The sequence below is a fragment of the Oncorhynchus masou genome, chromosome 1 (assembly GCF_036934945.1).
Source record: "Oncorhynchus masou masou isolate Uvic2021 chromosome 1, UVic_Omas_1.1, whole genome shotgun sequence".
NCBI lineage: Eukaryota > Metazoa > Chordata > Actinopteri > Salmoniformes > Salmonidae > Oncorhynchus > Oncorhynchus masou.
The window spans coordinates 63,440,989-63,468,850 of NC_088212.1; the positions used below are offsets into that span (position 1 = coordinate 63,440,989).

The window sequence follows — 27,862 nt, forward strand, 5'->3', positions numbered from 1 at the left end:
CTGAACTGAACAGTGTGGTCGAAATGTGACTGAGGGCTTTGTGAGTGTGTGACTGATGTGTGAAAGTGAGTGTCTTCGCTGTGCTGTACTGTGGGAGCCGAGCTGCTTTCATATCAGGCCCAGACTTTTTTTGCAATGCGGCAGCGACAGCACCAAGAAGCGCCCTCTTCATATTGATCGTAAAACCTGATTCTTACGTATAGAAGGTGGTTGGCTATAGCCCATCACCACCTCCTCCAAGACAGTCTCTCATGGACCCTGTCCCTGCCTTTCAACAAACTAAATGTAGCTGGAATGAGTCTTTCCTGTATATTTTCAGGGGAGGAAAAACTGGTTGTGTTGAATGGAGTGGTATTTTGGTTTAGAAGGGCCACTGTAGATGTTAGTCAGGCTCCGTAAATGACAGCTGTTGGGTGAGAGGGCAGTACTCTGCACCCGGCCTTTTGTGTTGGTAAATATGGCGGTGTTGTAAAAGTGTAAAAATGCTCTCCTTTACGATGCGTCTTCAGTCTGCGCCTCTGCTTCTCGTTTCCTTCTGTCTGACCTCTTCCTGCTGCTGAGCCCCTCGCACCTTTTTTTTTTACACCCCTTTCCTGCCGTGCCTCACCTAGCAACCCACCTAACACCACAGCTGTGTGGCTCAATCAAATCAAATTGTATGGTACATGCTTGGTGAACAACCTCAGTGCAATGCTGACTTACGGACCCTTCCTAACAATGCAGAGAGAAACACGAGGGATAAATGCACTTTGAGTAATGATAACTTGGCTATACACACAGGGTACTAGGACAGTCGCTGTGCGGAAGTAGAAGGTAATGGACATCTAAGTAGAGGTCAAGTGGCGAGGCAATAGGCTAGATAATAAACAGTAGCAGCAGCGTCAAAGGAGTTTGTGCAATAAGGGTCAACGCAGGCAGCTAATGAACTATTTAGTAGTGTTATGGCTTGGGGGTGGAAGCTGTTCAGGATCCTGTTGGTACCAATGCACCAAATCTCAAACCGTTTGCCACGCCGTAGCAGAGAACAGTCTGTGACTAGGTTGGCTGGAGTCTTTAACAGTATGGAACCTTTTATTTAACTAGGCAAGTCAATTAAGAGCCAATTCTGATTTACAACGACTGCCTACCAAAAAGCAAAAGGCCTCCTGCGGGGACAAAATATAGGACAAAAACAAACATCACAACACTACGTTCGGAGGAGCTGTGATTGTAGCATGCTACTTTAGTCAGTGTTGTTAATTTAGCACATCGATCTAAGGTAAATTGGCCAGAACAGTTTGCCAGCTGCGTTATGTTTTGTGCAACCTGGCTGTACAGGGGTCTCCGTTTGTTATGCTTTAAAGCACACGCAAATTGACTTGATATTGGCGGTGTACTTAGGCGTGTGTGCAGCCAGGACTCTGAACCTGCCTGACAGCCAGGACTTGGAACGTGTGTACGTATATATCCGTGTGCGTACACGTCACACTCTGCCTAGCCCCGTACATGGACATTTGCAGTGTGGCTTGCATGGGTTGCTAAGCAACATGCTGCTCTAGTATTCTCTGGTTCGGATGTCTTTTTAATTTGATAGCCTGAGAAGGTTGGTAGAAGGTGGACAGAGCTGCGTGTTACAGTCCAAGCCCTTTGACTTCACATAATTATTTTCCATCTGTCATCCAGGCAAAAGAAGACTGATCTCTCACCAAGCTAGGCAGGAAGGGAACAACATGATAGAGTGAGATGGAAACATTTCCCATGCCAATAAAGCACCTTGAATTGAATAGAGGAGGAGATGCACGTTTCTGTTGTGATGGGGAGTGGAGGCAGGTTGCTGTTGTGAAGTAGTTAATTGTACGGTTGCAAGATTGGATCCCCCGAGCTGACACTGAAAATCTGTTGTTCTCCCCCTGACTGAGGCAGTTAACCCACCGTTCCTGGGCCGTCATTGAAAATAAGAATGTGTTCTTAACCGACTTGCCCAGTTAAATAAACGTGTATCAATATAAAAAAAAAAGACAAATCGGCGCCCAAAAATACTGATTTCCGATTGTTATGTAAACTTGAAATCGGCCCTAAATAATCGGCCATTCCGATTAATCTGTCGACCTCTAGTTGTGACGGGGAGGAGAGGCAGGTTTCTTTTGTGATGGGGAGAGGTACGTTTCTGTTGTTTGGGGGAGGAGGGGAGGCAGGTCTCAGTGTTGTGACAGGGAGAGGAGGAGATGCAGGTTTCTGTTGTGATGTGGAGAGGAGGATTTTGCATGTTTGTTGTGATATGGAGTGGAGGGGAGGCAGGTTTCTGTAGTGAGGAGGAGAGGCCGGTTTATGTTGTGATATGGAGTGGAGGGGAGGCCAGTTTCTGTTGTGATATGGAGTGGAGGGGAGGCAGGTTTCTGTAGTGAGGAGGAGAGGCCGGTTTCTGTTGTGATATGGAGTGGAGGGGAGGCCGGTTTCTGTAGTGAGGAGGAGAGGCCGGTTTCTGTTGTGATATGGAGTGGAGGGGAGGCAGGTTTCTGTAGTGAGGAGCAGAGGCCGGTTTCTGTTGTGATATGGAGTGGAGGGGAGGCAGGTTTCTGTAGTGAGGAGGAGAGGCTGGTTTCTGTTGTGATATGGAGTGGAGGGGAGGCCGGTTTCTGTTGTGATATGGAGTGGAGGGGAGGCCGGTTTCTGTAGTGAGGGGGAGAGGCAGGTTTCTGTTGTGATATGGAGTGGAGGGGAGGCCGGTTTCTGTTGTGATGTGGAGAGGAGGATTTTGCATGTTTCTGTTGTGATATGGAGTGGAGGGGAGGCAGGTTTCTGTAGTGAGGAGGGGAGGCAGGTTTCTGTTGTGATATGGAGTGGAGGGGAGGCAGGTTTCTGTTGTGATGTGGAGTGGAGGGGAGGCAGGTTTCTTTTGTGAGGAGGAGAGGCAGGTTTCTGTTGTGACAGCGAGAGGAGGAGGGGCAGGTCTCAGTGTTCTGATAGGGAGAGGAGGGGCAGGAGTCAGTGTTGTGATAGGGAGAGGAGAGGAGGCAGGTTTCTGTTGTGACAGCGAGAGGAGGAGGGGCAGGTGTCAGTGTTCTGACAGGGAGAGGGGGGGCAGGAGTCAGTGTTGTGATAGGGAGAGGAGAGGAGGCAGGTTTCTGTTGGGATGGAGAGCAAGAGGGGCAGGTCTCAGTGTTGTGATAGGGAGAGGAGGGGGGGGCAGGTCTCAGTGTTACAGGGAGAGGAGGAGAGGCAAATCAGTTATTTGTAACATACACATGGTTAGCAGATGTTACTGCGAGTGTAGCGAAATGCTTGTGCTTCTAGTTCCGACAATGCAGTAATAACCAACGAGTAATCTAACCTAAAAATTTCACAACTACTCCCGTATGCACACACAAGTGTAAAGGGATAAAGAATATGTACATAAAGATATGAATGAGTGATGGAACAGAACAGCACAGGCAAGATGCAGTATATGGTACAGAGTAGAGGTCGACCGATTAATCGGAATGGGCGATTAATTAAGGCCGATTTCAAGTTTCCATATCAATCGGAAATCCGGTATTTTTGCGCGCCATTTAATTATTTTATTTTTTAACATCTTTATTTAACTAGGCAAGTCGGTTAAGAAAACATTCTTATTTTCAATGACTGCCTAGGAACGGTGGGTTAACTTCCTCGTTCAGGGGGAAGAAAGACAGATTTTCACCTTGTCAGCTCAGGGGATCCAATCTTGCAACCTTACAATTAACTAGTCCAACGCAATAACAACCTGCCTCTCTCTCGTTGCACTCCACAAGGAGACTGCCTGTTACGCAAATGCAGTAAGCCAAGGTAAATTGCTAGCTGGCATTAAACTTATCTTATAAAAAACAATCAATCATAATCACTAGTTAACTACACATGGTTGATGATATTACTAGACATTATCTAGCGTGTCCTGTGTTGCATATAATCTGACTGAGCATACAAGTATCTAACTATCTGACAGCGGTGGTAGGCAGAAGCAGGCGCGCGTAAACATTAATTCAAACAGCACTTTCGTGCGTTTTGCCAGCAGCTCTTCGTTGTGCGTCAAGCATTGTGCTGTTTATGACTTCAAGCCTATCAACTCCAGAGATGAGGCTGGTGTGACCGAAGTGAAATGGCTGGCTAGCTAGCGCGCGCTAATAGTGTTTCAAACGTCATTCGCTCTGAGCCTTGGGGTGGTTGTTTCCCTTGCTCTGCATGGTTAACGCTGCTTCGATGTGGTGGCTGTTGTCGTTGTGTTGCTGGTTCGAGCCCAGGGAGGAGAGGGACGGAAGCTATACTGATACACTGGCAATACTAAAGTGCCTATAAGAACATCCAATAGTTGAAGGTTAATGAAATACAAATGGTATAGAGGGAAATAGTCCTATAATAACTACAACCTAAAACTTCTTACCTGAGAATATTGAAGACTCATGTTAAAAGGAACCACCAGCTTTCATATGTTCTCATGTGCTGAGCAAGGAACTGAAACGTTAGCTTTCTTACATAGCACATATTGCACTTTTATGTTCTTCTCCAACACTTTGTTTTTGCATTATTTAAACCAAATTGAACATGTTTCATTATCTACTTGAGGCTGAATTGATTTCATTGATGTATTATATTAAGTTAAAATAAGTGTAGTTCAGTATTGTTCTAGTTGTCATTATTACAAATCGGGCGATTAATCGGTATCGGCTTTTTTGGGCCTCCAATAAACGGTATCGGCGTTGAAAAATCATAATCGGTCGACCTCTATAATAGAGTACAGTATATACATATGAGATGAGTAATGTCGGGTATATAAACATAAAGTGGCATAGTTTAAGGTTGCTAGTGATACATGTATTGCATAAAGATGGCAAGATGCAGTAGATGATATAGAGTACAGTATATACATGAGATGAGTAATGTAGGGTATGTAAACATTATATTAAGTGGCATTGTTTAAAGTGTCAAGTGATACATTTTTTTTATGTCAATTTCCATTATTAAAGTGTCTGGAGTTGAGTCAGTATGTTGGCAGCAGCCACTCAATGTTAGTGGTTGCTGTTTAACAGTCTGATGTCCTTGAGATAGAAGTTGTTTTTCAGTCTCTTGGTCCCTGCTTTGATGCACCTGTACTGACCTCGCCTTCTGGATGATAGCGGGGTGAACAGGCAGTGGCTCGGGTGGTTGTTGTCCTTGATGGTCTTTATGGCCTTCCTGTAACATCGGGTGGTGTGGGTGTCCTGGAGGGCAGGTAGTTAGCCCCCGGTGATGCGTTGTGCAGACCTCACTACCCTCTGGAGAGTCTTACGGTTGTGGGCGGAGCAGTTGCCGTACCAGGCGGTGATACAACCCGACAGGATGCTCTCGATTGTGCATCTGTAGAAGTTTGTGTGCTTTTGGTGACAAGCCAAATTTCTTCAGCCTCCTGAGGTTGAAGAGGCGCTGCTGCGCCTTCTTCACGATGCTGTCTGTGTGGGTGGACCAATTCAGTTTGTCAGTGATGTGTTCGCCAAGGAACTTAACTTACTACCCTCTCCACTACTGTCCCGTCAATGTGGATAGGGGGGTGCTCCCTCTTCTGTTTCCTGAAGTCCACAATCATCTCATTTGTTTTGTTGACGTTGAGTGTAGGGTTATTTTCCTGACACCACACTCCGAGGGCCCTCACCTCCTCCCTGTAGGCCGTCTCGTTGTTGGTAATCAAGCCTACCACTGTAGTGTCGTCCGCAAACTTGATGATTGAGTTGGAGGCGTGCATGGCCACGCAGTTGTAGTGAACAGGGAGTACAGGATAGGGCTCAGAACACACCCCTGTGGGGCCCCAGTGTTGAGGAACAGCGGGGTGGAGATGTTACCTACCCTCACCACCTGGGGGAGGCCCGTCAGGAAGTCGAGTACCCAGTTGCACAGCTTGATGACAAGTTTGGAGGGTACTATGGTGGTAAATGCTGAGCTGTAGTCGATGAACAACATTCTCACATAGGTATTCCTCTTATCCAGATGGGTTAGGGTAGTGTGCAGTGTGGTTGCGATTGCGTCGTCTGTGGACCTATTGGGGCGGTAAGCAAATTGGAGTGGGTCTAGGGTGTCAGGTAGGGTGGAGGTGATATGGTCCTTGACTAGTCTCTCAAAGCGCTTCATGACGAATGAAGCGAGTGCTACGGGGCGGAAGTCAATTAGCTCCGTTACCTTAGCTTTCTTGGGAACAGGAACAATGGTGGGCCGCATGTGGGGACAGCAGACTGAGATAAGGATTAATTGAATATGTCTGAAAACGCCAGCTGGTCTGCGCATGCTCTGAGGACGCGGCTGGGGATGCCGTCTGTGCCTGCAGCCTTGCAAGGGGTAATGTTTAAATGTTTTACTCACGTCGGCTGCAGTGAAGGAGAGTCCGCAGGTTTTGGTAGCGGGCTGTGTCGGTGGCACTGTATTGTCCTCAAAGCGAGCAAAGAAGTTTAGTCTGTCTGGGAGCAAGACATCCTGGTCCGCGATGGGGCTGGTTTTCTTTTTGTAATCCGTGATTGACTGTAGACCCTGCCACATACTTCTTGTGTCTGAACTGTAGAATTGCGACTCGACTTCGTCTCTATACTGACACTTAGCTTGTTTGATTGCCTTGCGGAGGGAATAGCTACACTGTTTGTAGTCGGTCATGTTTCCGGTCACCTTGCCCTGGAGAGGCAGGTCTCGGTGTTGTGAGGAGGAGAGGTGAGTCTCTGTGTTGTGAGGAGGAGAGGCAGGTCTCGGTGTTGTGTTTGTGATATGAGGAGAGGCTGGTCTCAGTGTTGTGTTTGTGATAGGAGGAGAGGCTGGTCTCAGTGTTTGTGATAGGAGGAGAGGCAGGTCTTGGTGTCGCGAGGAGGAGAGGCGGGTCTCGGTGTCGCGAGGAGGAGAGGCGGGTCTTGGTGTCGCAAGGAGGAGAGGCGGGTCTCTGTCTCGCGAGGAGGAGAGGCGGGTCTCTGTGTGGAGAGGCATGTCTCAGTGTTGTGATAGGGAGAGGCATGTCTCAGTGTTGTGATAGGGAGAGGAGGGGAGGCAAGTCTCTGTGTTGTGATAGGAGGAGAGGCAGGTCTCTGTGTTGGGATAGGAGGAGAGGCATGTCTCGGTGTTGGGATAGGAGGAGAGGCATGTCTCGGTGTTGTGATAGGGAGAGGCATGTCTCGGTGTTGTGATAGGGAGAGGCATGTCTCGGTGTTGTGATAGGGAGAGGCATGTCTCAGTGTTGTGATAGGGAGAGGCATGTCTCAGTGTTGTGATAGGGAGAGGCATGTCTCAGTGTTGTGATAGGGAGAGGCATGTCTCAGTGTTGTGATAGGGAGAGGCATGTCTCAGTGTTGTGATAGGGAGAGGCATGTCTCAGTGTTGTGATAGGGAGAGGAGGGGAGGCAAGTCTCTGTGTTGTGATAGGAGGAGAGGCAGGTCTCTGTGTTGGGATAGGAGGAGAGGCAGGTCTCTGTTGTTATTGGGAGAGGAGGAGAGGCAGGTCTCTGTGTTGTGATAGGAGGAGAGGCAGGTCTCTGTGTTGGGATAGGAGGAGAGGCAGGTCTCTGTTGTTATTGGGAGAGGAGGAGAGGCAGGTCTCTGTGTTGTGATAGGAGGAGAGGCAGGTCTCTGTGTTGTGATAGGAGGAGAGGCAGGTCTCTGTGTTGTGATAGGAGGAGAGGCAGGTCTCTGTGTTGTGATAGGAGGAGAGGCAGGTCTCTGTGTTGTGATAGGAGGAGAGGCAGGTCTCTGTTGTTATTGGGAGAGGAGGAGAGGCAGGTCTCTGTTGTTATTGGGAGAGGAGGAGAGGCAGGTCTCTGTTGTTATTGGGAGAGGAGGAGAGGCAGGTCTCTGTTGTTATTGGGAGAGGAGGAGAGGCAGGTCTCTGTTGTTATTGGGAGAGGAGGAGAGGCAGGTGTCAGTGTTGTGATAGGAGGAGAGGCAGGTGTCAGTGTTGTGATAGGAGGAGGGGCAGGTTTCAGTGTTGTGATAGGAGGAGAGGCAGGTTTCAGTGTTGTGATAGGAGGAGGGGCAGGTTTCAGTGTTGTGATAGGAGGAGGGGCAGGTTTCAGTGTTGTGATAGGAGGAGAGGCAGGTTTCAGTGTTGTGATAGGAGGAGGGGCAGGTTTCAGTGTTGTGATAGGAGGAGGGGCAGGTTTCAGTGTTGTGATAGGAGGAGGGGCAGGTTTCAGTGTTGTGATAGGAGGAGGGGCAGGTTTCAGTGTTGTGATAGGAGGAGAGGCAGGTTTCAGTGTTGTGATAGGAGAGGCAGGTTTCAGTGTTGTGATAGGAGGAGAGGCAGGTTTCAGTGTTGTGATAGGAGGAGAGGCAGGTTTCAGTGTTGTGATAGGGGGAGGAAGAGAGGCAGGTCTCAGTGTTGAGGCAGGTCTGTGTTGAGGCAGGTCTCAGTGTTGAGGCAGGTCTCAGTGTTGAGGCAGGTCTCAGTGTTGAGGCAGGTCTCAGTGTTGAGGCAGGTCTCAGTGTTGTGATAGGGAGAGGAGGAGAGGCAGGTCTCTGTTGTTATTGGGAGAGGAGGAGAGGCAGGTCTCATCGTTGTGATAGGGAGAGGAGGAGAGGCAGGTCTCTGTTGTTATTGGGAGAGGAGGAGAGGCAGGTCTCTGTTGTTATTGGGAGAGGAGGAGAGGCAGGTCTCTGTTATTGGGAGAGGAGGAGAGGCAGGTGTCAGTGTTGTGATAGGAGGAGAGGCAGGTGTCAGTGTTGTGATAGGAGGAGGGGCAGGTTTCAGTGTTGTGATAGGAGGAGAGGCAGGTTTCAGTGTTGTGATAGGAGGAGGGGCATGTTTCAGTGTTGTGATAGGAGGAGGCAGGTTTCAGTGTTGTGATAGGAGGAGAGGCAGGTTTCAGTGTTGTGATAGGAGGAGAGGCAGGTTTCAGTGTTGTGATAGGAGGAGAGGCAGGTTTCAGTGTTGTGAGGAGGAGAGGCAGGTTTCAGTGTTGTGAGGAGGAGAGGCAGGTTTCAGTGTTGTGATAGGAGGAGAGGCAGGTTTCAGTGTTGTGATAGGGGGAGGAAGAGAGGCAGGTCTCAGTGTTGAGGCAGGTCTCAGTGTTGTGATAGGGAGAGGAGGAGAGGCAGGTCTCTGTTGTTATTGGGAGAGGAGGAGAGGCAGGTCTCTGTTGTTATTGGGAGAGGAGGAGAGGCAGGTCTCTGTTGTTATTGGGAGAGGAGGAGAGGCAGGTCTCTGTTGTTGTGATAGGAGGAGAGGCATGTCTCTGTTGTTGTGATTGGGAGAGGCAGGTGTCAGTGTTGTTATTGGGAGAGGCAGGTTTCAGTGTTGTGATAGGAGGAGAGGCAGGTTTCAGTGTTGTGATAGGAGGAGAGGCAGGTTTCAGTGTTGTGATAGGAGGAGAGGCAGGTTTCAGTGTTGTGATAGGAGGAGAGGCAGGTTTCAGTGTTGTGATAGGAGGAGAGGCAGGTTTCAGTGTTGTGAGGAGGAGAGGCAGGTCTCAGTGTTGTGATAGGGAGAGCAGGAGAGGCAGGTCTCATCGTTGTGATAGGGAGAGGAGGATAGGCACGTCTCAGTGTTGTGATAGGGGGAGGAAGAGAGGCAGGTCTCAGTGTTGAGGCAGGTCTCAGTGTTGAGGCAGGTCTCAGTGTTGAGGCAGGTCTCAGTGTTGAGGCAGGTCTCAGTGTTGAGGCAGGTCTCAGTGTTGAGGCAGGTCTCAGTGTTGTGATAGGAGGAGAGGCAGTTGTCAGTGTTGTGATAGGAGGAGGGGCAGGTTTCAGTGTTGTGATAGGAGGAGAGGCAGGTTTCAGTGTTGTGATAGGAGGAGGGGCATGTTTCAGTGTTGTGATAGGAGGAGAGGCAGGTTTCAGTGTTGTGATAGGAGGAGAGGCAGGTTTCAGTGTTGTGATAGGAGGAGAGGCAGGTTTCAGTGTTGTGATAGGAGGAGAGGCAGGTTTCAGTGTTGTGAGGAGGAGAGGCAGGTTTCAGTGTTGTGATAGGAGGAGAGGCAGGTTTCAGTGTTGTGAGGAGGAGAGGCAGGTTTCAGTGTTGTGATAGGGGGAGGAAGAGAGGCAGGTCTCAGTGTTGTGATAGGGAGAGGAGGAGAGGCAGGTCTCTGTTGTTATTGGGAGAGGAGGAGAGGCAGGTCTCTGTTGTTATTGGGAGAGGAGGAGAGGCAGGTCTCTGTTGTTATTGGGAGAGGAGGAGAGGCAGGTCTCTGTTGTTATTGGGAGAGGAGGAGAGGCAGGTCTCTGTTGTTGTGATAGGAGGAGAGGCATGTCTCTGTTGTTGTGATTGGGAGAGGCAGGTGTCAGTGTTGTTATTGGGAGAGGCAGGTTTCAGTGTTGTGATAGGAGGAGAGGCAGGTTTCAGTGTTATGATAGGAGGAGAGGCAGGTTTCAGTGTTGTGATAGGAGGAGAGGCAGGTTTCAGTGTTGTGATAGGAGGAGAGGCAGGTTTCAGTGTTGTGAGGAGGAGAGGCAGGTCTCAGTGTTGTGATAGGGAGAGCAGGAGAGGCAGGTCTCATCGTTGTGATAGGGAGAGGAGGATAGGCACGTCTCAGTGTTGTGATAGGGGGAGGAAGAGAGGCAGGTCTCAGTGTTGAGGCAGGTCTCAGTGTTGAGGCAGGTCTCAGTGTTGAGGCAGGTCTCAGTGTTGTGATAGGGAGAGGAGGAGAGGCAGGTCTCAGTGTTGTGATAGGGTGAGGAGGAGAGGCAGGTCTCAGTGTTGATATTGGAGGAGGAGAGACAGGTCTCAGTGTTGTGATAATGGGAGGAGGAGAGGCAGGTCTCAGTGTTGTGACAGGGGAAGGAGAGGCAGGTTTGAGTGTTGTGAGGAGGAGAGGCAGGTTTGAGTGTTGACAGGGGAAGGAGAGGCAGGTTTGAGTGTTGTGACAGGGGAAGGAGAGGCAGGTTTGAGTGTTGTGACAGGGGAAGGAGAGGCAGGTTTGAGTGTTGTGAGGAGGAGAGGCAGGTTTGAGTGTTGTGATAGGAGGAGAGGCGGGTTTGAGTGTTGTGATAGGAGGAGAGGCAGGTTTGAGTGTTGTGATTGGGAGAGGAGGAGAGGCGGGTCTCAGTGTTGTGACAGGGGAAGGAGAGGCAGGTTTCAGTGTCGTGAGGGGGAGAGGCAGGTCTCGGTGTCGCGAGGAGGAGAGGCGGGTCTCTGTCTCGCGAGGAGGAGAGGCGGGTCTCTGTCTCGCGAGGAGGAGAGGCGGGTCTCGCGAGGAGGAGAGGCGGGTCTCGCGAGGAGGAGAGGCGGGTCTCGCGAGGAGGAGAGGCGGGTCTCGCGAGGAGGAGAGGCGGGTCTCGCGAGGAGGAGAGGCGGGTCTCGCGAGGAGGAGAGGCGGGTCTCGCGAGGAGGAGAGGCGGGTCTCGCGAGGAGGAGAGGCGGGTCTCGCGAGGAGGAGAGGCGGGTCTCGCGAGGAGGAGAGGCGGGTCTCGCGAGGAGGAGGAGAGGCGGGTCTCGCGAGGAGGAGAGGCGGGTCTCGCGAGGAGGAGAGGCGGGTCTCGCGAGGAGGAGAGGCGGGTCTCGCGAGGAGGAGAGGCGGGTCTCGCGAGGAGGAGAGGCGGGTCTCGCGAGGAGGAGAGGCGGGTCTCGCGAGGAGGAGAGGCGGGTCTCGCGAGGAGGAGAGGCGGGTCTCGCGAGGAGGAGAGGCGGGTCTCGCGAGGAGGAGAGGCGGGTCTCGCGAGGAGGAGAGGCGGGTCTCGCGAGGAGGAGAGGCGGGTCTCTGTGTCGGGATTGGGAGGGGAGGAGAGGCGGGTCTCGCGAGGAGGAGAGGCGGGTCTCGCGAGGAGGAGAGGCGGGTCTCTGTGTCGGGATAGGAGGAGAGGCGGGTCTCTGTGTCGGGATAGGAGGAGAGGCGGGTCTCTGTGTCGGGATTGGGAGAGGAGGAGAGGCGGGTCTCGCGAGGAGGAGAGGCGGGTCTCTGTGTCGGGATTGGGACGGGAGGAGAGGCGGGTCTCGCGAGGAGGAGAGGCGGGTCTCGCGAGGAGGAGAGGCGGGTCTCGCGAGGAGGAGAGGCGGGTCTCGCGAGGAGGAAAGGCGGGTCTCTGTGTCGGGATAGGAGGGGAGGCGGGTCTCTGTTGTGATTGGGAGAGGAGGAGAGGCGGGTCTCTGTTGTGATTGGGAGAGGAGGGTCTCGCGAGGAGGAGAGGCGGGTCTCGCGAGGAGGAGAGGCGGGTCTCGCGAGGAGGAGAGGCGGGTCTCGCGAGGGAGAGAGGCGGGTCTCGCGAGGAGGAGAGGCGGGTCTCGCGAGGAGGAGAGGCGGGTCTCGCGAGGAGGAGAGGCGGGTCTCGCGAGGAGGAGAGGCGGGTCTCGCGAGGAGGAGAGGCGGGTCTCGCGAGGAGGAGAGGCGGGTCTCTGTGTCGGGATAGGAGGAGAGGCGGGTCTCTGTGTCGGGATAGGAGGAGAGGCGGGTCTCGCGAGGAGGAGAGGCGGGTCTCTGTTGTGATTGGGAGAGGAGGAGAGGCGGGTCTCTGTGTCGGGATTGGGAGGGGAGGAGAGGCGGGTCTCGCGAGGAGGAGAGGCGGGTCTCGCGAGGAGGAGAGGCGGGTCTCGCGAGGAGGAGAGGCGGGTCTCTGTTGTGATTGGGAGAGGAGGAGAGGCGGGTCTCTGTGTCGGGATTGGGAGGGGAGGAGAGGCGGGTCTCGCGAGGAGGAGAGGCGGGTCTCGCGAGGAGGAGAGGCGGGTCTCTGTGTCGGGATAGGAGGAGAGGCGGGTCTCTGTGTCGGGATTGGGAGAGGAGGAGGCGGGTCTCGCGAGGAGGAGAGGCGGGTCTCTGTGTCGGGATTGGGACGGGAGGAGAGGCGGGTCTCGCGAGGAGGAGAGGCGGGTCTCGCGAGGAGGAGAGGCGGGTCTCGTGAGGAGGAGAGGCGGGTCTCGCGAGGAGGAAAGGCGGGTCTCTGTGTCGGGATAGGAGGGGAGGCGGGTCTCTGTTGTGATTGGGAGAGGAGGAGAGGCGGGTCTCTGTTGTGATTGGGAGAGGCGGGTCTCGCGAGGAGGAGAGGCGGGTCTCGCGAGGAGGAGAGGCGGGTCTCGCGAGGAGGAGAGGCGGGTCTCGCGAGGAGGAGAGGCGGGTCTCGCGAGGAGGAGAGGCGGGTCTCTGTGTCGGGATAGGAGGAGAGGCGGGTCTCTGTGTCGGGATAGGAGGAGAGGCGGGTCTCTGTGTCGGGATAGGAGGAGAGGCGGGTCTCGCGAGGAGGAGAGGCGGGTCTCTGTTGTGATTGGGAGAGGAGGAGAGGCGGGTCTCGCGAGGAGGAGAGGCGGGTCTCTGTGTCGGGATTGGGAGGGGGGAGGAGAGGCGGGTCTCTGTCGGGATTGGGAGGGGAGAGGCGGGTCTCGCGAGGAGGAGAGGCGGGTCTCGCGAGGAGGAGAGGCGGGTCTCGCGAGGAGGAGAGGCGGGTCTCGCGCGGAGGAGAGGCGGGTCTCGCGAGGAGGAGAGGCGGGTCTCGCGAGGAGGAGAGGCGGGTCTCGCGAGGAGGAGAGGCGGGTCTCTGTGTCGGGATAGGAGGAGAGGCGGGTCTCTGTGTCGGGATAGGAGGAGAGGCGGGTCTCGCGAGGAGGAGAGGCGGGTCTCTGTTGTGATTGGGAGAGGAGGAGAGGCGGGTCTCGCGAGGAGGAGAGGCGGGTCTCTGTGTCGGGATTGGGAGGGGAGGAGAGGCGGGTCTCTGTCGGGATTGGGAGGGGAGGAGAGGCGGGTCTCGCGAGGAGGAGAGGCGGGTCTCGCGAGGAGGAGAGGCGGGTCTCGCGAGGAGGGAGGCGGGTCTCGCGAGGAGGAGAGGCGGGTCTCGCGAGGAGGAGAGGCGGGTCTCGCGAGGAGGAGAGGCGGGTCTCGCGAGGAGGAGAGGCGGGTCTCGCGAGCAGGAGAGGCGGGTCTCGCGAGGAGGAGAGGCGGGTCTCGCGAGGAGGAGGAGAGGCGGGTCTCGCGAGGAGGAGAGGCGGGTCTCGCGAGGAGGAGAGGCGGGTCTCGCGAGCAGGAGAGGCGGGTCTCGCGAGGAGGAGAGGCGGGTCTCTGTTGTGTCGGGATAGGAGGGGAGGCGGGTCTCAGTGTTGTGACGGGATAGGAGGGGAGGCGGGTCTCAGTGTTGTGACGGGATAGGAGGGGAGGCGGGTCTCAGTGTTGTGACGGGATAGGAGGGGAGGCGGGTCTCAGTGTTGTGACGGGATAGGAGGGGAGGCGGGTCTCAGTGTTGTGACAGGGGAAGGAGAGGCGGGTTTGAGTGTTGTGATAGGGAGAGGCATGTCTCAGTGTTGTGATAGGGAGAGGAGGGGAGGCATGTCTCTGTGTTGTGATAGGGAGAGGAGGGGAGGCAAGTCTCTGTGTTGTGATAGGGAGAGGAGGGGAGGCAAGTCTCTGTGTTGCGATAGGGAGAGGCATGTCTCAGTGTTGCGATAGGGAGAGGCATGTCTCAGTGTTGCGATAGGGAGAGGCATGTCTCAGTGTTGCGATAGGGAGAGGCATGTCTCAGTGTTGTGATAGGGAGAGGAGGGGAGGCATGTCTCAGTGTTGTGATAGGGAGAGGCATGTCTCAGTGTTGTGATAGGGAGAGGAGGGGAGGCAAGTCTCTGTGTTGTGATAGGAGTAGAGGCAGGTCTCTGTGTTGGGATAGGAGGAGAGGCAGGTCTCTGTTGTTATTGGGAGAGGAGGAGAGGCAGGTCTCTGTGTTGTGATAGGAGGAGAGGCAGGTCTCTGTGTTGTGATAGGAGGAGAGGAAGGTCTCTGTTGTTATTGTGAGAAGAGAAGAGGCAGGTCTCTGTTGTTATTGGGAGAGGAGGAGAGGCAGGTCTCTGTTGTTATTGGGAGAGGAGGAGAGGCAGGTCTCTGTTGTTATTGGGAGAGGAGTAGAGGCAGGTGTCAGTGTTGTTATTGGGAGAGGAGGAGAGGCAGGTTTCAGTGTTGTGATAGGAGGAGAGGCAGGTTTCAGTGTTGTGATAGGAGGAGAGGCAGGTTTCAGTGTTGTGATAGGAGGAGAGGCAGGTTTCAGTGTTGTGATAGGAGGAGAGGCAGGTTTCAGTGTTGTGATAGGAGGAGAGGCAGGTTTCAGTGTTGTGATAGGAGGAGAGGCAGGTTTCAGTGTTGTGAGGAGGAGAGGCAGGTTTGAGTGTTGTGATAGGAGGAGAGGCGGGTTTGAGTGTTGTGATTGGGAGAGGAGGAGAGGCGGGTCTCAGTGTTGTGACAGGGGAAGGAGAGGCAGGTGTCGGTGTTGTGATAGGAGGAGAGGCATGTCTCGGTGTTGTGATAGGGAGAGGCATGTCTCGGTGTTGTGATAGGGAGAGGCATGTCTCGGTGTTGTGATAGGGAGAGGCATGTCTCGGTGTTGTGATAGGGAGAGGCATGTCTCAGTGTTGTGATAGGGAGAGGCATGTCTCAGTGTTGTGATAGGGAGAGGCATGTCTCAGTGTTGTGATAGGGAGAGGCATGTCTCAGTGTTGTGATAGGGAGAGGCATGTCTCAGTGTTGTGATAGGGAGAGGCATGTCTCAGTGTTGTGATAGGGAGAGGCAAGTCTCTGTGTTGTGATAGGAGGAGGAGGGGAGGCAGGTCTCTGTTGTTATTGGGAGAAGAGGAGAGGCAGGTCTCTGTTGTTATTGGGAGAAGAGGAGAGGCAGGTCTCTGTTGTTATTGGGAGAGGAGGAGAGGCAGGTGTCAGTGTTGTGACAGGGAGTGGAGGAGAGGCAGTTCTCAGTGTTGTGACAGTGAGAGGAGTAGAGGCAGGTTTCTGTTGTTCGTGCTGTTGGCAGGGAAATTTTGAGGCGAGGTGGATCTCTCTGATCAGACACGTCTGGGGAGAGCCATGGAGGGAGAGGCTGGCCGAGCTGGCTTCATCAACACAGACCTCGAGAACCAAATACAGAGGGGCAGCGATGACAGTATTCAGGACTTAAAGCCTTTGTGTGCTTAATAACAGTCCTGTCACTCTGCCAAGGACTCTAGGAGTGTGGGATTAGCCTGAACAATCAGGACTGCAGGATCAAAACAAGGAGGCGGGAATGGCGAGGTCACACAGCTACCATCTGCGCTGCCGCAGTGAAGGGGAGGGGGAGGGGAAGGCCAGGGCTGGCGGCTCAGGCTCCACATGCAACAATGAATATCTGGAGGCAGTGGCAGCATCTCAGGCTCATCGTGCTCTGCTGTGTGCAGGCTGTTAGCTGGCTAACTGCTGCAGTAGAAACACACACACACACACACACACACACACATACATACACAGTCCTCTAACCAAAACAGACTGATGCTGGTCTACTGCAAAGTCAACACACTCGCTCACACACATGCACACACACACACACATGTATATCCATGTTGAAAAGCTCATAGAATGTGTGGCCTTGAGGATTGAAACAGACTGAATAGACATCTCACTCTGCCTCCGTGTTAGAGAGGTAATGTTATCTTTATTCATTTCTGTGCTCAGCCTACACTCTCTCTCTCGTTCTCTCGCTCTCCCTACTTTTCTTTCCTGGTCTGAGGCTTTCGGCTGCACCCCCACTCCTCTCCTCTGCACTTCCTGTTGTCTCCAGCGCTCCTTTCGCTAACTTGAGCCCATGCACTTTTCACTGTGGGAGAGGCACAGAGCGGGGGCCAATGGGTTTTGCAATCTATGTTTGATGGCGCCAAGCAAGCGCTCTACATGTTTGTAGTTTGTGTGCATAAGGAGGGTGGGAGGTCTGCTTGGTAAATATAACTGAAACAACTTCAGCTGCGATTTGGTTCGATACTGGTTGGGAATAAGATGTTGTGTCCACAAGCCTCGTACTGCTTTCTGTAGCGGTAGTTTTGTGTGCTTTGATTTACACCGTCTTTTACACTTTGACAATTGACTCACGAGGAAGTTGTTGTAGTTGTTGTGCGATATTTAGCCAACTACTTGTGTGATCGCCTCACCAAAAACAGAGAGAAGTATGTACTTGTACTCTTACATGGTAATACCACAGTAGTACAGCGGTTTTCGTGATACACACTCGTCATAAATATCCTTTGAGTCCCCATCCGTTGTCCAACAGTGGTAAACACCGCGGTGTAAACAGGCCCTAGGTCCATCCGACTCCTTTATCTCACCCGCTCTCCCTCTTGTCCCTTTGTTCCTCCAGTTAATTTCTCCTCCAGGCCTCCTCTCTTTCCTTCCTCTGTCTCATTCCCACCGTTTCCTGCAGGTCACACGGTGCTGGCTGAGGCAAACACAGTGCTCACATGAGCTCTGTGCAGAGCGGGGGGAGGGGGTCAGTACTCCTACCTAAGCATAGTGTGGAATGGTTCAGTCCAGCTGTCTGTTGCCGTTGCGCTGCACAGGCACTTCTCTGTGAAGTTGTTTGGGAACTAGGCTACCAAGAGTGGCGTTAACGCTGAGTCATGCTGCGTTTTGTAAGCTCAGATCTAAAACGCTTCTTATTGTAATTTCTACTCCGCTTCAGTCACAGTTCGATCCAAATCATGAATGTAAAAGGACTGATTTTGTGCTTCAGTTGCACTTCTCCACTTGGATGAGAAATCTTTGCTGTCTGTTGATAAATCAGTTTCCCGCGTTCACGAATGGTCATTCGATCAGCTGACTGCACTCTGACTGAAGTACTTTTGTCTGGTGTAGTTTTTCTCCTATAGCAAGATATCAACTTGGAGGAAAACATTTAAAAATTGTAGCTGGCTACATTCTACGATTAACATAAGCATTTGGGTGGCCATGCATCGTTTTTGCAATAACAAATACCTTGCTTTTTCATTGTAAGCTAATTGACCTATTTGTGGCCGTTAGACAAATAGTGTTGCATTTCTGTTGTCATCTGATGAAAACAAAGGTATTTTCTGCCGAATGTGTTGCATTCGTTTTTTGTGTGAATGAAAACTACTGTTGCACGTCCCTGATCACTCTAAGGGAACGGGGGTACCGAGTCAGTTGCACCCCTGAATGCATTCCACCAAAATGTTTTCTGTATTTAACCCAACCCCTCAATCTGCCTTAATCGATTTTACACGCCATCGGTGCTTGGGGAGAAGTTGTTGTTGGTGATTAACTGCCTTGCTTCAGGGCAGAACCGTAGAGTTTTCCACCTTGCCGGCCCAGGGATTCGAACCAGAAACCTTTTGGTTCCTGGCCTAATGCTCTTAACCGCTCGGCTACCTGCGCAAACACTTGTGTAATGTAAAACGCAGGTGAAATGGTTTAAAATGTAGATTTTTTTTTATGCTCTACGTTTTGAAAATGCTGATTTCTAAAAGCTAATGATATAGCATTTTTATTCTTTATTATCAATACTTATATCACAACTTCCTCTTCCATAATTCCTGACTGGTGAAGCACTTGTTTGATCTATCTATATGTGTGTGTTTGAGAGGGAGAGAAAACGAGAGGGAAGAGAGAAATGTAGTGCATCTGGATTCAGCAGGCCGGTGCAATCCCCGGGCCTGATTTAATAATGCATCCCAAAGAGTGTGTGCTGCGGATGGGGGAGCAGAGTCTAGGGGCAGGCTGGGGGAAGGGAAGGGATGATGTAATGTGTAATCGTATCCAGGCTGCTTTATGAAGAAGTCCTCTGCATTAGCACTGTGGCCTGGACTGCTGGCTCAATCATCAATAATTCACATGCTCCTTTTAGTGTGTCTCACCTTCCCTCTCCCCCCCCCCCAACGCTCTCCCCTCCGCTGGTCACACCTCAGTGCTGCCTCCTGCCACTGCCCAGGCAACATGCTCCTCCAAGCATGCAGTCCAATCAACTCTTTATTAAGAGCTTACCTTACACTAGGGCATATTTATTTTAGTTTTATTTAACCTTTATTTAACTAGGCAAGTCAGTTAAGACTTGTTCTGTGGAGTGATGAATCGCACTTCACCATCTGGCAGTCCGACTGATGAATCTGGGTTTGGCAGATGCCAGGAAAACATTACCTGTCCTAATGCATAGTGTCCTGTAAAGTTTGGTGGAAGAGGAATAATGGTCTGGGGCTGTTTATCAGGGTTCTTGCCCCTGTGAATGAGGATTTGTAACGCTACAGCATACAATGACATTCTAGACGATTCTGTGCTTCCAACTTTGTGGCATCAGTTTGGGGAAGGCCCTTTCCTGTTTCAGCATGACAATGCCCCCGTTTGCAAAGCGAGGTCCATACATTAATGGTTTGTTGATCGGTGTGGAGGAACTTGACTGGCCTTCAGAGCACTGACCTCAACCCCATCAAACACCTTTGGGATTAATTGGAACGCTGACTGCAAGCCAGGCCTAATGGCCCAATATCAGTTTCCGACCAAACTAATGCTCTTGTTGCTGAATGGAAGCATGTTCCTGCAGCAATGTTCCAACATCTAGTTGGAAGCTTTCCCAGAAGAGTGGAGGCTGTTATAGCAGCAAAGGGGGGACCAACTCCATATTAATACCCATGATTTTGGAGTGCGATGTTCGATGATAAGGTGTCCACATACTTTTGGTCAATTTTTGTAGCTAGCTAGCAAACTTAGCTACACACAGTAATACCAAAGTTAATGTCAGCATGTGAAGTAAGTAGCTAGTTGGCTGTAAAATCTCCCAAAGAAACTGCACTATCAATTTAGAGGTCTGCAATCTCACTATGTTCAACCTGCAGATCGATGTTCCACGCAGAGTGGAGTCTGACATTCACAACGGCCATGCGATGGCACCATGCAATACATTCTGGACTGTCGAGGCAGACAAATAGGAGAAATGTGGTGGACTCGTTGTTAGGTTACAAATTTCGCGCGGGAGGAATAATCACAAAAAATATGATCAATGACTCATTCAAGAGAAGACAACCTCCTGCGTTATGACTTTGGCCAGTGTTGAAATCTGACACATGATCGACGTTTTCGTGATCCTAAAGTCCTATTCCTATAACTTCCAGTGTAACGAGCGGCTTTATTGCAATGCTACATCATACCGGCCAATTTCCTGCCTTCTTGAATGGCAACAGCTCAGACACACAGGAAATGACCCTGGGAATCAATAAAACATAGCCCAGAGATGCACAAAACAATATAGCATTCAAAATGGGTGAATGTTTCATTTTTTTAAGTAGCTCTCTGTAGGTCCATCCATCCGTAGTTTGCTCAAACACGGGTGCAATGCCCAATTCATTGACAACTGGGGCTTTAGCTTGCTTATATAGAGCAGGTACTACCTGTTGGCTGAAATGGGTGGGAGAGGAAGTTAGTAATGTGGATCGAGTACTTTCACGAGGTGCTGAATGAAACCCCTTGTTTTCAACCACCGACAATGGGAGCATGTTTACGGCTATAAACGCCTATCGCTCCTGTAATTTCTTTGGCCCGGTCAGAATCAGCTGCAAAGGTCTGGTAGGAACACGGGGTGATGGCGGTAGGAACACGGGGGGGGGGGGGTGGCGGTAGGAACATGGGGGGGGGGGGGTGTGATGGCGGTAGGAACACGGGGGGTGTGATGGCGGTAGGAACACGGGGGGGCGGTAGGAACACGGGGGGGGTGTGATGGCGGTAGGAACACGGGGGGGGGTGGGCGGTAGGAACACGGGGGGGTGATGGCGGTAGGAACACAGGGGGTGGGTGATGGCGGTAGGAACGGGGGGGGGAATACAGGGGGATGGTGGCAGGAATATGAGTGTGATTTCGGCATAAGTGTGTCCACATGTTTGAGGTGTTTTACAGCTACATAGGCTATCCTCGTTGAGCAGTGCCGATTTATATTAATGTTTTATCCACAACTCTGTCCATCGCCCTTGTCTGAGGAGACAAACTGTTCCCAAACTGGAGATTTGAAATGATGGAGAATCCTCCTGGCTTATCGACCTCCACTACTCGCCATCGTACAGAAGTAGTTCCTGGCTGCGCCTGACCAAAAGACTGTTTTGAAATGCGGCGATGGCGATTTAAATTTTGATTACAAAGTGCGCCTAGGCTCTGGTTTGTTTTTAACGGAATAGCCTGAAATGTTAAATCCCCTAATAGGGCTAGGCACTACACTACCACCGTCATTTAATAAAGTCCTGGTTCCACCGCTGCCTGTTGCAACAGAGGTTATCTAGGAGAAAGGGGGCAGAGGGGAGGGTTTCAGAGGAGACAGTGTCAGAGGTTGTTTGTTTAAAAGAGGGCTGTGATTGAAAGCAGACATCCTGGGTCTCAGGCCTGGGCCTCCATGTGCTTGTCCTCAATTCTCACCATTCTGACTGGGATGAGGAGACAAGCTGTCTGGTCTCCAATTTACCACCCAAAGAAGATGAAGAAGAAGATGATTGTGGTGTTGGTGGGTTGGAACCAGCAGGTACACGTTTGAAGCTGTCAGTGACAGAGACTTAGCATTTGACTGGGTCTGATCCAGACACTCCTACCTTGATGTTGCATTGAAATACAGGAGCATTCATGTTGCTCCTCTGTTTCTTGGGTGGTCAAAGCCAGGTGTCTTTGGTTTCACAGGGATTAAGGTAGGCTCCGTCCTACTTGTGCACTGTTGTGTTAGTTTTACAGCTGTGTGTAAGTGTGTGCGTTCATGTGTGCGTGCGTCTACGAAGTGAGTTGGTTTTGGTGCTGGCCGTGCTCTCTGGCTGAGGCTGTGTGATCAGACCCACCAGCTTTAGTGGTGAGGAGTGACACAGCAGAAACCAGACACACAGAGGAGAGGAAAGCTGAATCTCCTCAGAACAGTCTCTTCTCCTCCCCTCCCCTCTTAATGCAGTAAGACGAGCTGGAGAATCTTGACCCAGAACAACACTGTTAACTGGCCGGGCTTCACTCTGCACAATGCTTGGCCAGTGCCCCCAACTGACATTGGGGGCACTGTATTGAAGCCACGGCACAGCCATCTTGGTACTCCTCCACCATTGTAAAAAATAAAATAATTTGCAAGCTGCATAAATGCATTAATGTCTACATTTGTTTTTGATACGTTTATTCTATTAGACACCCTTATGCATACTTTTAAATTATATTTTTGGGGAGTACTGATGTTTGTGTCACAACTACTACTACTACTACTACTACTACAAAAAAATACTTAAATACATGCAATTTTGTCTTTGAAACATTTAATTGAAATACTGTAGAAATACATTGATTCTTATGAAGGACTGTTCCTACTGGGGAGTGCCAATATGGCCGACTGGTGGCGTCAAACCATCTCCATGGCCAATGCATAGAATCAGCAATCCAGGGTTTATACACGTCATTGAGAACAACCCATGTGTTTGGTTTGTGTCTGTTAAATGCTCTGTTTGTAGGCCCATCAGTATTGGTGTGTATCACTGCAGCTCCTGCTGGGTTTGTTAGGCCTCCCCTCCTGGCTGATCAATGCCCTGTTTCTGTTGCTTCCTTCTCCACCTCTTCTTTTTTCTTTTTTTTTTGCTCTGTCGGGAAATGCTGAACAATTAGGAAATGCTGAACAATCTGCTTGGGCAGTATGGGGATGAGCACACGAACTAGCCTGTTTGTCTTTTGCTGAGCAATTCCTCCCACAGCATAGGGTGTTTTCTCTGAGCTAACCCGCTACCACTCTTAAAGGGATACTTTGGGATTTTGGCTATGAGGCCCTTGATCTACTTCCCAAGAGTCAGATAAACTTGTGGATACCTTTTTTTTATGTCTCTGCGAGCACTTTGATGGAAGTTGCCAGCTAGCGCATTTTGCTGATTTGAGTATCCTTTTAAGACCCTTGGGTTTAGTTTTGTTTTCAGCATAACACAAACCCACACATTGTTCTTGTGGTTTTGTTTCTTTGTATAAAGATATTTTCCTACATGACAATTTAGAACAGCTCAACACATTCTCAACACATTGCTGCATACAATGTTGTTGGCTTTTCAAATATCAGGCAGAAACCTCTCCTGCTGTTGTGATTGGATGAGAGCTGTGTAATTGATTTTGATTTCAGTAAAGCAGGCCCACCATTGGAGGAAGATAATTCCACAATTAGCTAGCTGTGTGCAGGACGCTAGTTGCGTTGAATGCTGACCCGAGTCTGGGTTTCAGTCCAACCTTGTCAATTTGAGTTTGAGCCAGGGACAGGTCCCCCCCTCTCCCTAAACAGGCTGACCTAGCTCTGCCTCGTGTAGTGTGTGAAAACAGCGACATTGTATTGGAAAGGCTGGGGGGATGGGGAGGTGATTAGGAAACCAGATCCAGGGCTGGGCTTCAAAGGGAACTGAATAGTTCTGCGGAGCCTATTGATTAAAAATGGAATGCTGTTGCCCTCATGTGCTCCAGAGGCAGTTCAATAGGCTTATACTAGGAAAGCTCCTATATATCTATGCCTATAGATCCAAGGCATTGAGCAGATTAATCTACTTTTCTTTCAATGTATGGTGCTATACTCTCCTGAAAAGTATGAGTGGATTATTGTGAATGCAGCCGGGGAAGCCTTTTGGGAATATGTGTCTCTAAGAGCAGAGAGTGCTTTTCTGTGTCTGTGTGTGTTTACGTGACTCTGTGATGCATTGTGGGGAATGTGTTTGGCTCCTGTGTCTGTCCATCTTTCGAATCGATCAAGTGCTGTGTCTGCGAGTGGGGAAAGTACTAGAGATTTGGGCAGGGGTGCAGTCAGGAAAGTCCAGTAATAATGGCTGAATCAAAGATGACTTCCGCCCCCTCGTTGTTCCCTCTCCTCTCCTCCTCAAGCTCTCTGGCCTCTTTCTTCTGTTGGAGGAAGAGAATCACTCCATTTTCTCTCCCTAATGTCATCTCTATACTCTACCTTGCAATGCTATTGAAGTTCTGTTGCTCTGTCCCTCTGTTCCCTCTGTCATCTTTGTTCATAGCCCCTTCTCCCCTCTCTCTCTCTCCTCTGTTTTTCCTCCTCCTCCCCTCACATATGAAGGTGCATGCCGAATGGAGCCAAGTAAATACTTTTCTATGCGGAAGCACAACCCTCTCATCCACACACTGCCTATGTAGGTCACCGTGAATCTTTCTACGTTTCACATGCCCACGGATTTTTGCACTCCACAGATTCTCACATTCAGAAGGCAAGAAAGAGAGGACATGAATGTGGTTTGGATTGGGTTAGAGCACCATTGTTTAATTTGAATACATTTTTCTCTGCCTTTTATTTTGACCAAGTAAACTCAGCAAAAAAACAAATGTCCTCTCGCTGTCAACTGCGTTTATTTTCAGCAAACTTAACATGTGGAAATATTTGTATGATCATAAGATTCAACAACTGAGACACAAACTGAACAAGTTCCACAGACATGTGACTAACAAATGGAATAATGTGCCCCTGAACAAAGGGGGGGGTAAAAATCAAAAGTAACAGTTAGTATCTGGTGTGGCCACTAGCTGCATTAAGTACTGCAGTGCATCTCCTCCTCATGGACTGCACCAGATTTGCCAGTTCTTGCTGTGAGATGATACCCCACTCTTCCACCAAGGCACCTGTAACTTCCCGGACATTTCTGGGGGGAATAGTCCTAGCCCTCACCCTCCGATCCAACAGGTCCCAGACGTGCTCAATGGGATTGAGATCCGGGCTTCTCGCTGGCCATGGCATAACACTGACATTCCTGTCTTGCAGGAAATCACGCACAGAACGAGCAGTATGGCTGGTGGCATTGTCATGCTGGAGAGTCATGTCAGGATGAGCCTGCAGGAAGGGTACCACATGAGGGAGGAGGATGTCTTCTCTGCAACGCACAGCATTGAGATTGCCTGCAATGACAACAAGCTCATTCTGATGATGCTGTGACACACCGCCCCAGACCATGACGGACCCTCCACCTCCAAATCGATCCCTCTCCAGATTACAGGCCTCTGTGTAACGCTCTTTCCTTCAACGATAAACGTGAATCCGACCATAACCCCTGGTGAGACAAAACCGTGACCCGTCAATGAAGAGCACTTTTTGCCAGTCCTGTCTGTTCCAGCGACGGGTGGTTTGTGCCCATAGGCAATGTTATTGCCGGTGATGTTTGGTGAGGACCTGCCTTGCAACAGGCCTACAAGCCCTCAGTCCAACCTCTCTCAGCCTATTGCGGACAGTCTGAGTACTGATGGAGGGATTGTGCGTTCCTGGTGTAACTCGGGCAGTTGTTGCCTTCCAGTACCTGTCCCGCAGGTGTGATATTCGGATGTACCCATCCTGTGCAGGTGTTACACGTGGTCTGCCACTGCGTGGACAATCAGCTGTCTGTCCTGTCTCCCTGTAGCGCTGTCTTAGGCCTCTCACAGTACGGACATTGTAATTTATTGCCCTGGCCACATCTGCAGTCCTCATGCCTCCCTGTAGCATGCCTAACACTGAACCCAAACCGACTGCGTGCATGCGCTATCGTGCATACATTTATTTTGTCCCCTCACACCAATCTCTCACGACACGCAGGTTAAAATATCAAAACAAACTCTGGACCAATTACATTAATTTTGGGACAGGTCGAAAAGCATTAAACCTTTATGGCAATTTAGCTTGCTCGCTTGCACTTGTTTGCTAATCTGTGCAATTTAGTTAGCTTACTGTTGCTAACTAATTTGGCCTGGGATATAAAGATTGTTGTTATTTTACCTGAAATGCACAAGGTCCTCTTCTCCGACAATTAATCCACACATAAAATGGTCAACCGAATCGTTTCTAGTCATCTCTCCTCCTCCTGCGAGAGCAGTGTGGGTGCAATAATTGAATCATAGAGATTTCTAAATTTATTTTGCAACGCAAGCAGTGTAGTCAGCCTGTAAGGCGTGTTCACACAGATGAGCAGGGACCCTGGGCATCTTTCTTTTGGTGTTTTTCAGAGTCAGTAGAAAGGCCTCTTTAGTGTCCTACGTTTTCATAACTGTGACCTTAATTGCCTACAGTCTAAGCTGTAGTGTCTTAACGACCGTTCCATAGGTGCATGTTCATTAATTGTTTATGGTTCATTGAACACACATGGGAAACTGTTTAAACCCTTGACAATGAAGATCTGTGAAGTTATTAGAATTTTTATGAATTCTCTGACAGGGTCCTGAGAAATATTTTTTTTTGCTGACTTTATCTCTAATTTGTGAGCTATTTGTCATGATTGATTTGTGTTCTAATTTTGGAAGCATTATGTTGTCATGCAGTGTTTTGTGTGAAATTTGCCAGGCCAGTTCCCATGGGAATTTCTGTGGTGATGTTGTCCCGGAGTTTCATGTTCACCTGGCCTTTCAATGTACTAGAACTAAAATCAAGGAATGCAAAGCAGAGGGAACATGTCATGTTTAAACACAACCCTTCTCCTCTACACAGCCCTCAGACTTCGCTCTGACCTAATTGCTGAAATCCACTAGCAACCAACCAGAAAGCATAGGCTACTTTTCCTGTTTCAGAAATGTCAGAATCTTCTCCACTGAGTGTTGTATTGTTGATGGCTTAAAATCACATGGGAGCAGAATAGCTTGTTACTTAGTTTGTGCTGGTCTGATGTACTGTAACTTACTGCCAATTTTGTCAGCTAGATCTCCAAGAATCAGAGTGTGAAACAATGGTCATTAGCTGGGTGTTTTACTTATGCACTCTGGTAAAGTGAGTGACTGGCTGGCCTATTATAGGACAGTTTTTCTGTGTTTGTCTCCCCGCTCTCCTGATGGGATGTGGGCTGTGTAGGGCAGGTGGCTGTATGGCACGGTACAGTGAGTTGGGGTTTGCTCTGATCTAAGCTGACTTTGAGCTGAGACGCTGGCCTACCCGAGAGAGCTCTGGCCCACTCTCTGCCTCTGCTCTCACCTTATCTGGTCGACACTAACATTATTTGCTTTTAAATTCATTACATTCTGCCCTAATTCGTTTAGCAGGCTGGAGTGCAGAGTTTAGGCCTGTGTGAAGTGGAAAAAGTGTGCAGACATATCTTGCACTTTCCTTGATTGTCTCATACATTAGAAACACTAAGAATTGGTCCTATTATACCTTTTGGCAGAGGAGAGGCAGAGGTTTGTTATTGAAGGGAGCACAAGACAGCGGTTTCAATCCGGAGGGAGAACCATGCCTACTGTAGGTAGTAGCCCTTACAATGCCTCCAGCTAACACACATGTAACTCCCGGGGTTCGCGTTAACTTAGAATTCTGCGTTTTTCACTCAGAAAAAAATAAAACACTTAACTATTTTGCTGCGTTTTATAAACGCAGATCTGAAATGCTTATTGTAATTGCTGCTCGGCTTCAGTCACATTTAGCTCCAAATCATGATGTAAATGGACTAATTTAGTGTGCTTCAGGTGCACTTCTTCACGCTGATAAATATTTACTCCTGTCTTGATAAATCTTATTTCCTGCATTCACGAACGGGCATTCCGTCAACACTCTTGACTGAAGTACTTTTCTCTGGTGTAGTTTTTCTCCTGTAGCAAATGAAAATGCACAATTAACATAAGCAAATATAGGTGGTAACATTCTTTCTATGATTAGAAGGAGAAGTCTGATGGCCATGCATCATTTTGGCAAAATAAATACCTTGCTTTTTTTCTATGCTAATTTCTTTTTTGTGGCTTCTAGCCAAATAGTGTTGCACCTCTGTCATCTGATTTCTGCTGATTGTGTTGCATGAATTTATTTTGTGTGAATAAAAACCATAGTTTCATGTCCTTGATCAATATATTGAAGCAAATGAACACGGTTGACTTTCAATATAAAATGCAGGTGAAATGGTTTCAAATGCAGATTTTGATGGTCTGCATTTTGTTAGCGCATATTTCTAAAAGCAAATGCAAACCCTGACTCCAGGAAACCACCCATCGTGTGTTCTTGTCTAATGGGAAACAACTTTCTTCTAATGGGAATCACATCCTTCTCTGATACATTTAGTTTCTTACTGCCTAGATGGAACAGTTAACACCTAAACCCAGCGGTTTGTTGTCAAGAAATGCAAATCATTGGGTAGGAGGCCGTCCACAGGTATGTTCTTGTTTGTAGCCAGGCCAAAAGGCTATGACAAGCTTCACTCCGTTGATCTAGGCATGTGTTAGTGGGCGGAATGGGATATTTGGAGTAGCAGATACCTTTTTAGATAATGTGATATCCTCGCCACTCACAAGGGGGGCAATAGCAATGT

General features: G+C 50.1%; 2 protein-coding genes across 4 annotated transcripts in view; one reads left to right on the forward strand and one right to left on the reverse strand.

Moving 5' to 3' along the window:
* The window catches only part of LOC135547880 (ankyrin repeat domain-containing protein 11-like), a 150,842-nt gene that overhangs the window by 57,665 nt on the left and 65,315 nt on the right, over positions 1 to 27,862 (forward strand). The window lies entirely within an intron of this gene.
* LOC135540862 (proline-rich protein 36-like) lies at positions 11,003 to 20,504 on the reverse strand. The gene is made up of 4 exons (XM_064967122.1): positions 20,132 to 20,504; positions 13,327 to 13,563; positions 11,562 to 13,204; positions 11,003 to 11,113 (listed from the first exon to the last, which is right to left on the reverse strand). Exons 1-4 carry the CDS (start codon positions 20,502 to 20,504, stop codon positions 11,003 to 11,005), a joined length of 2,364 nt encoding a protein of 787 aa, XP_064823194.1.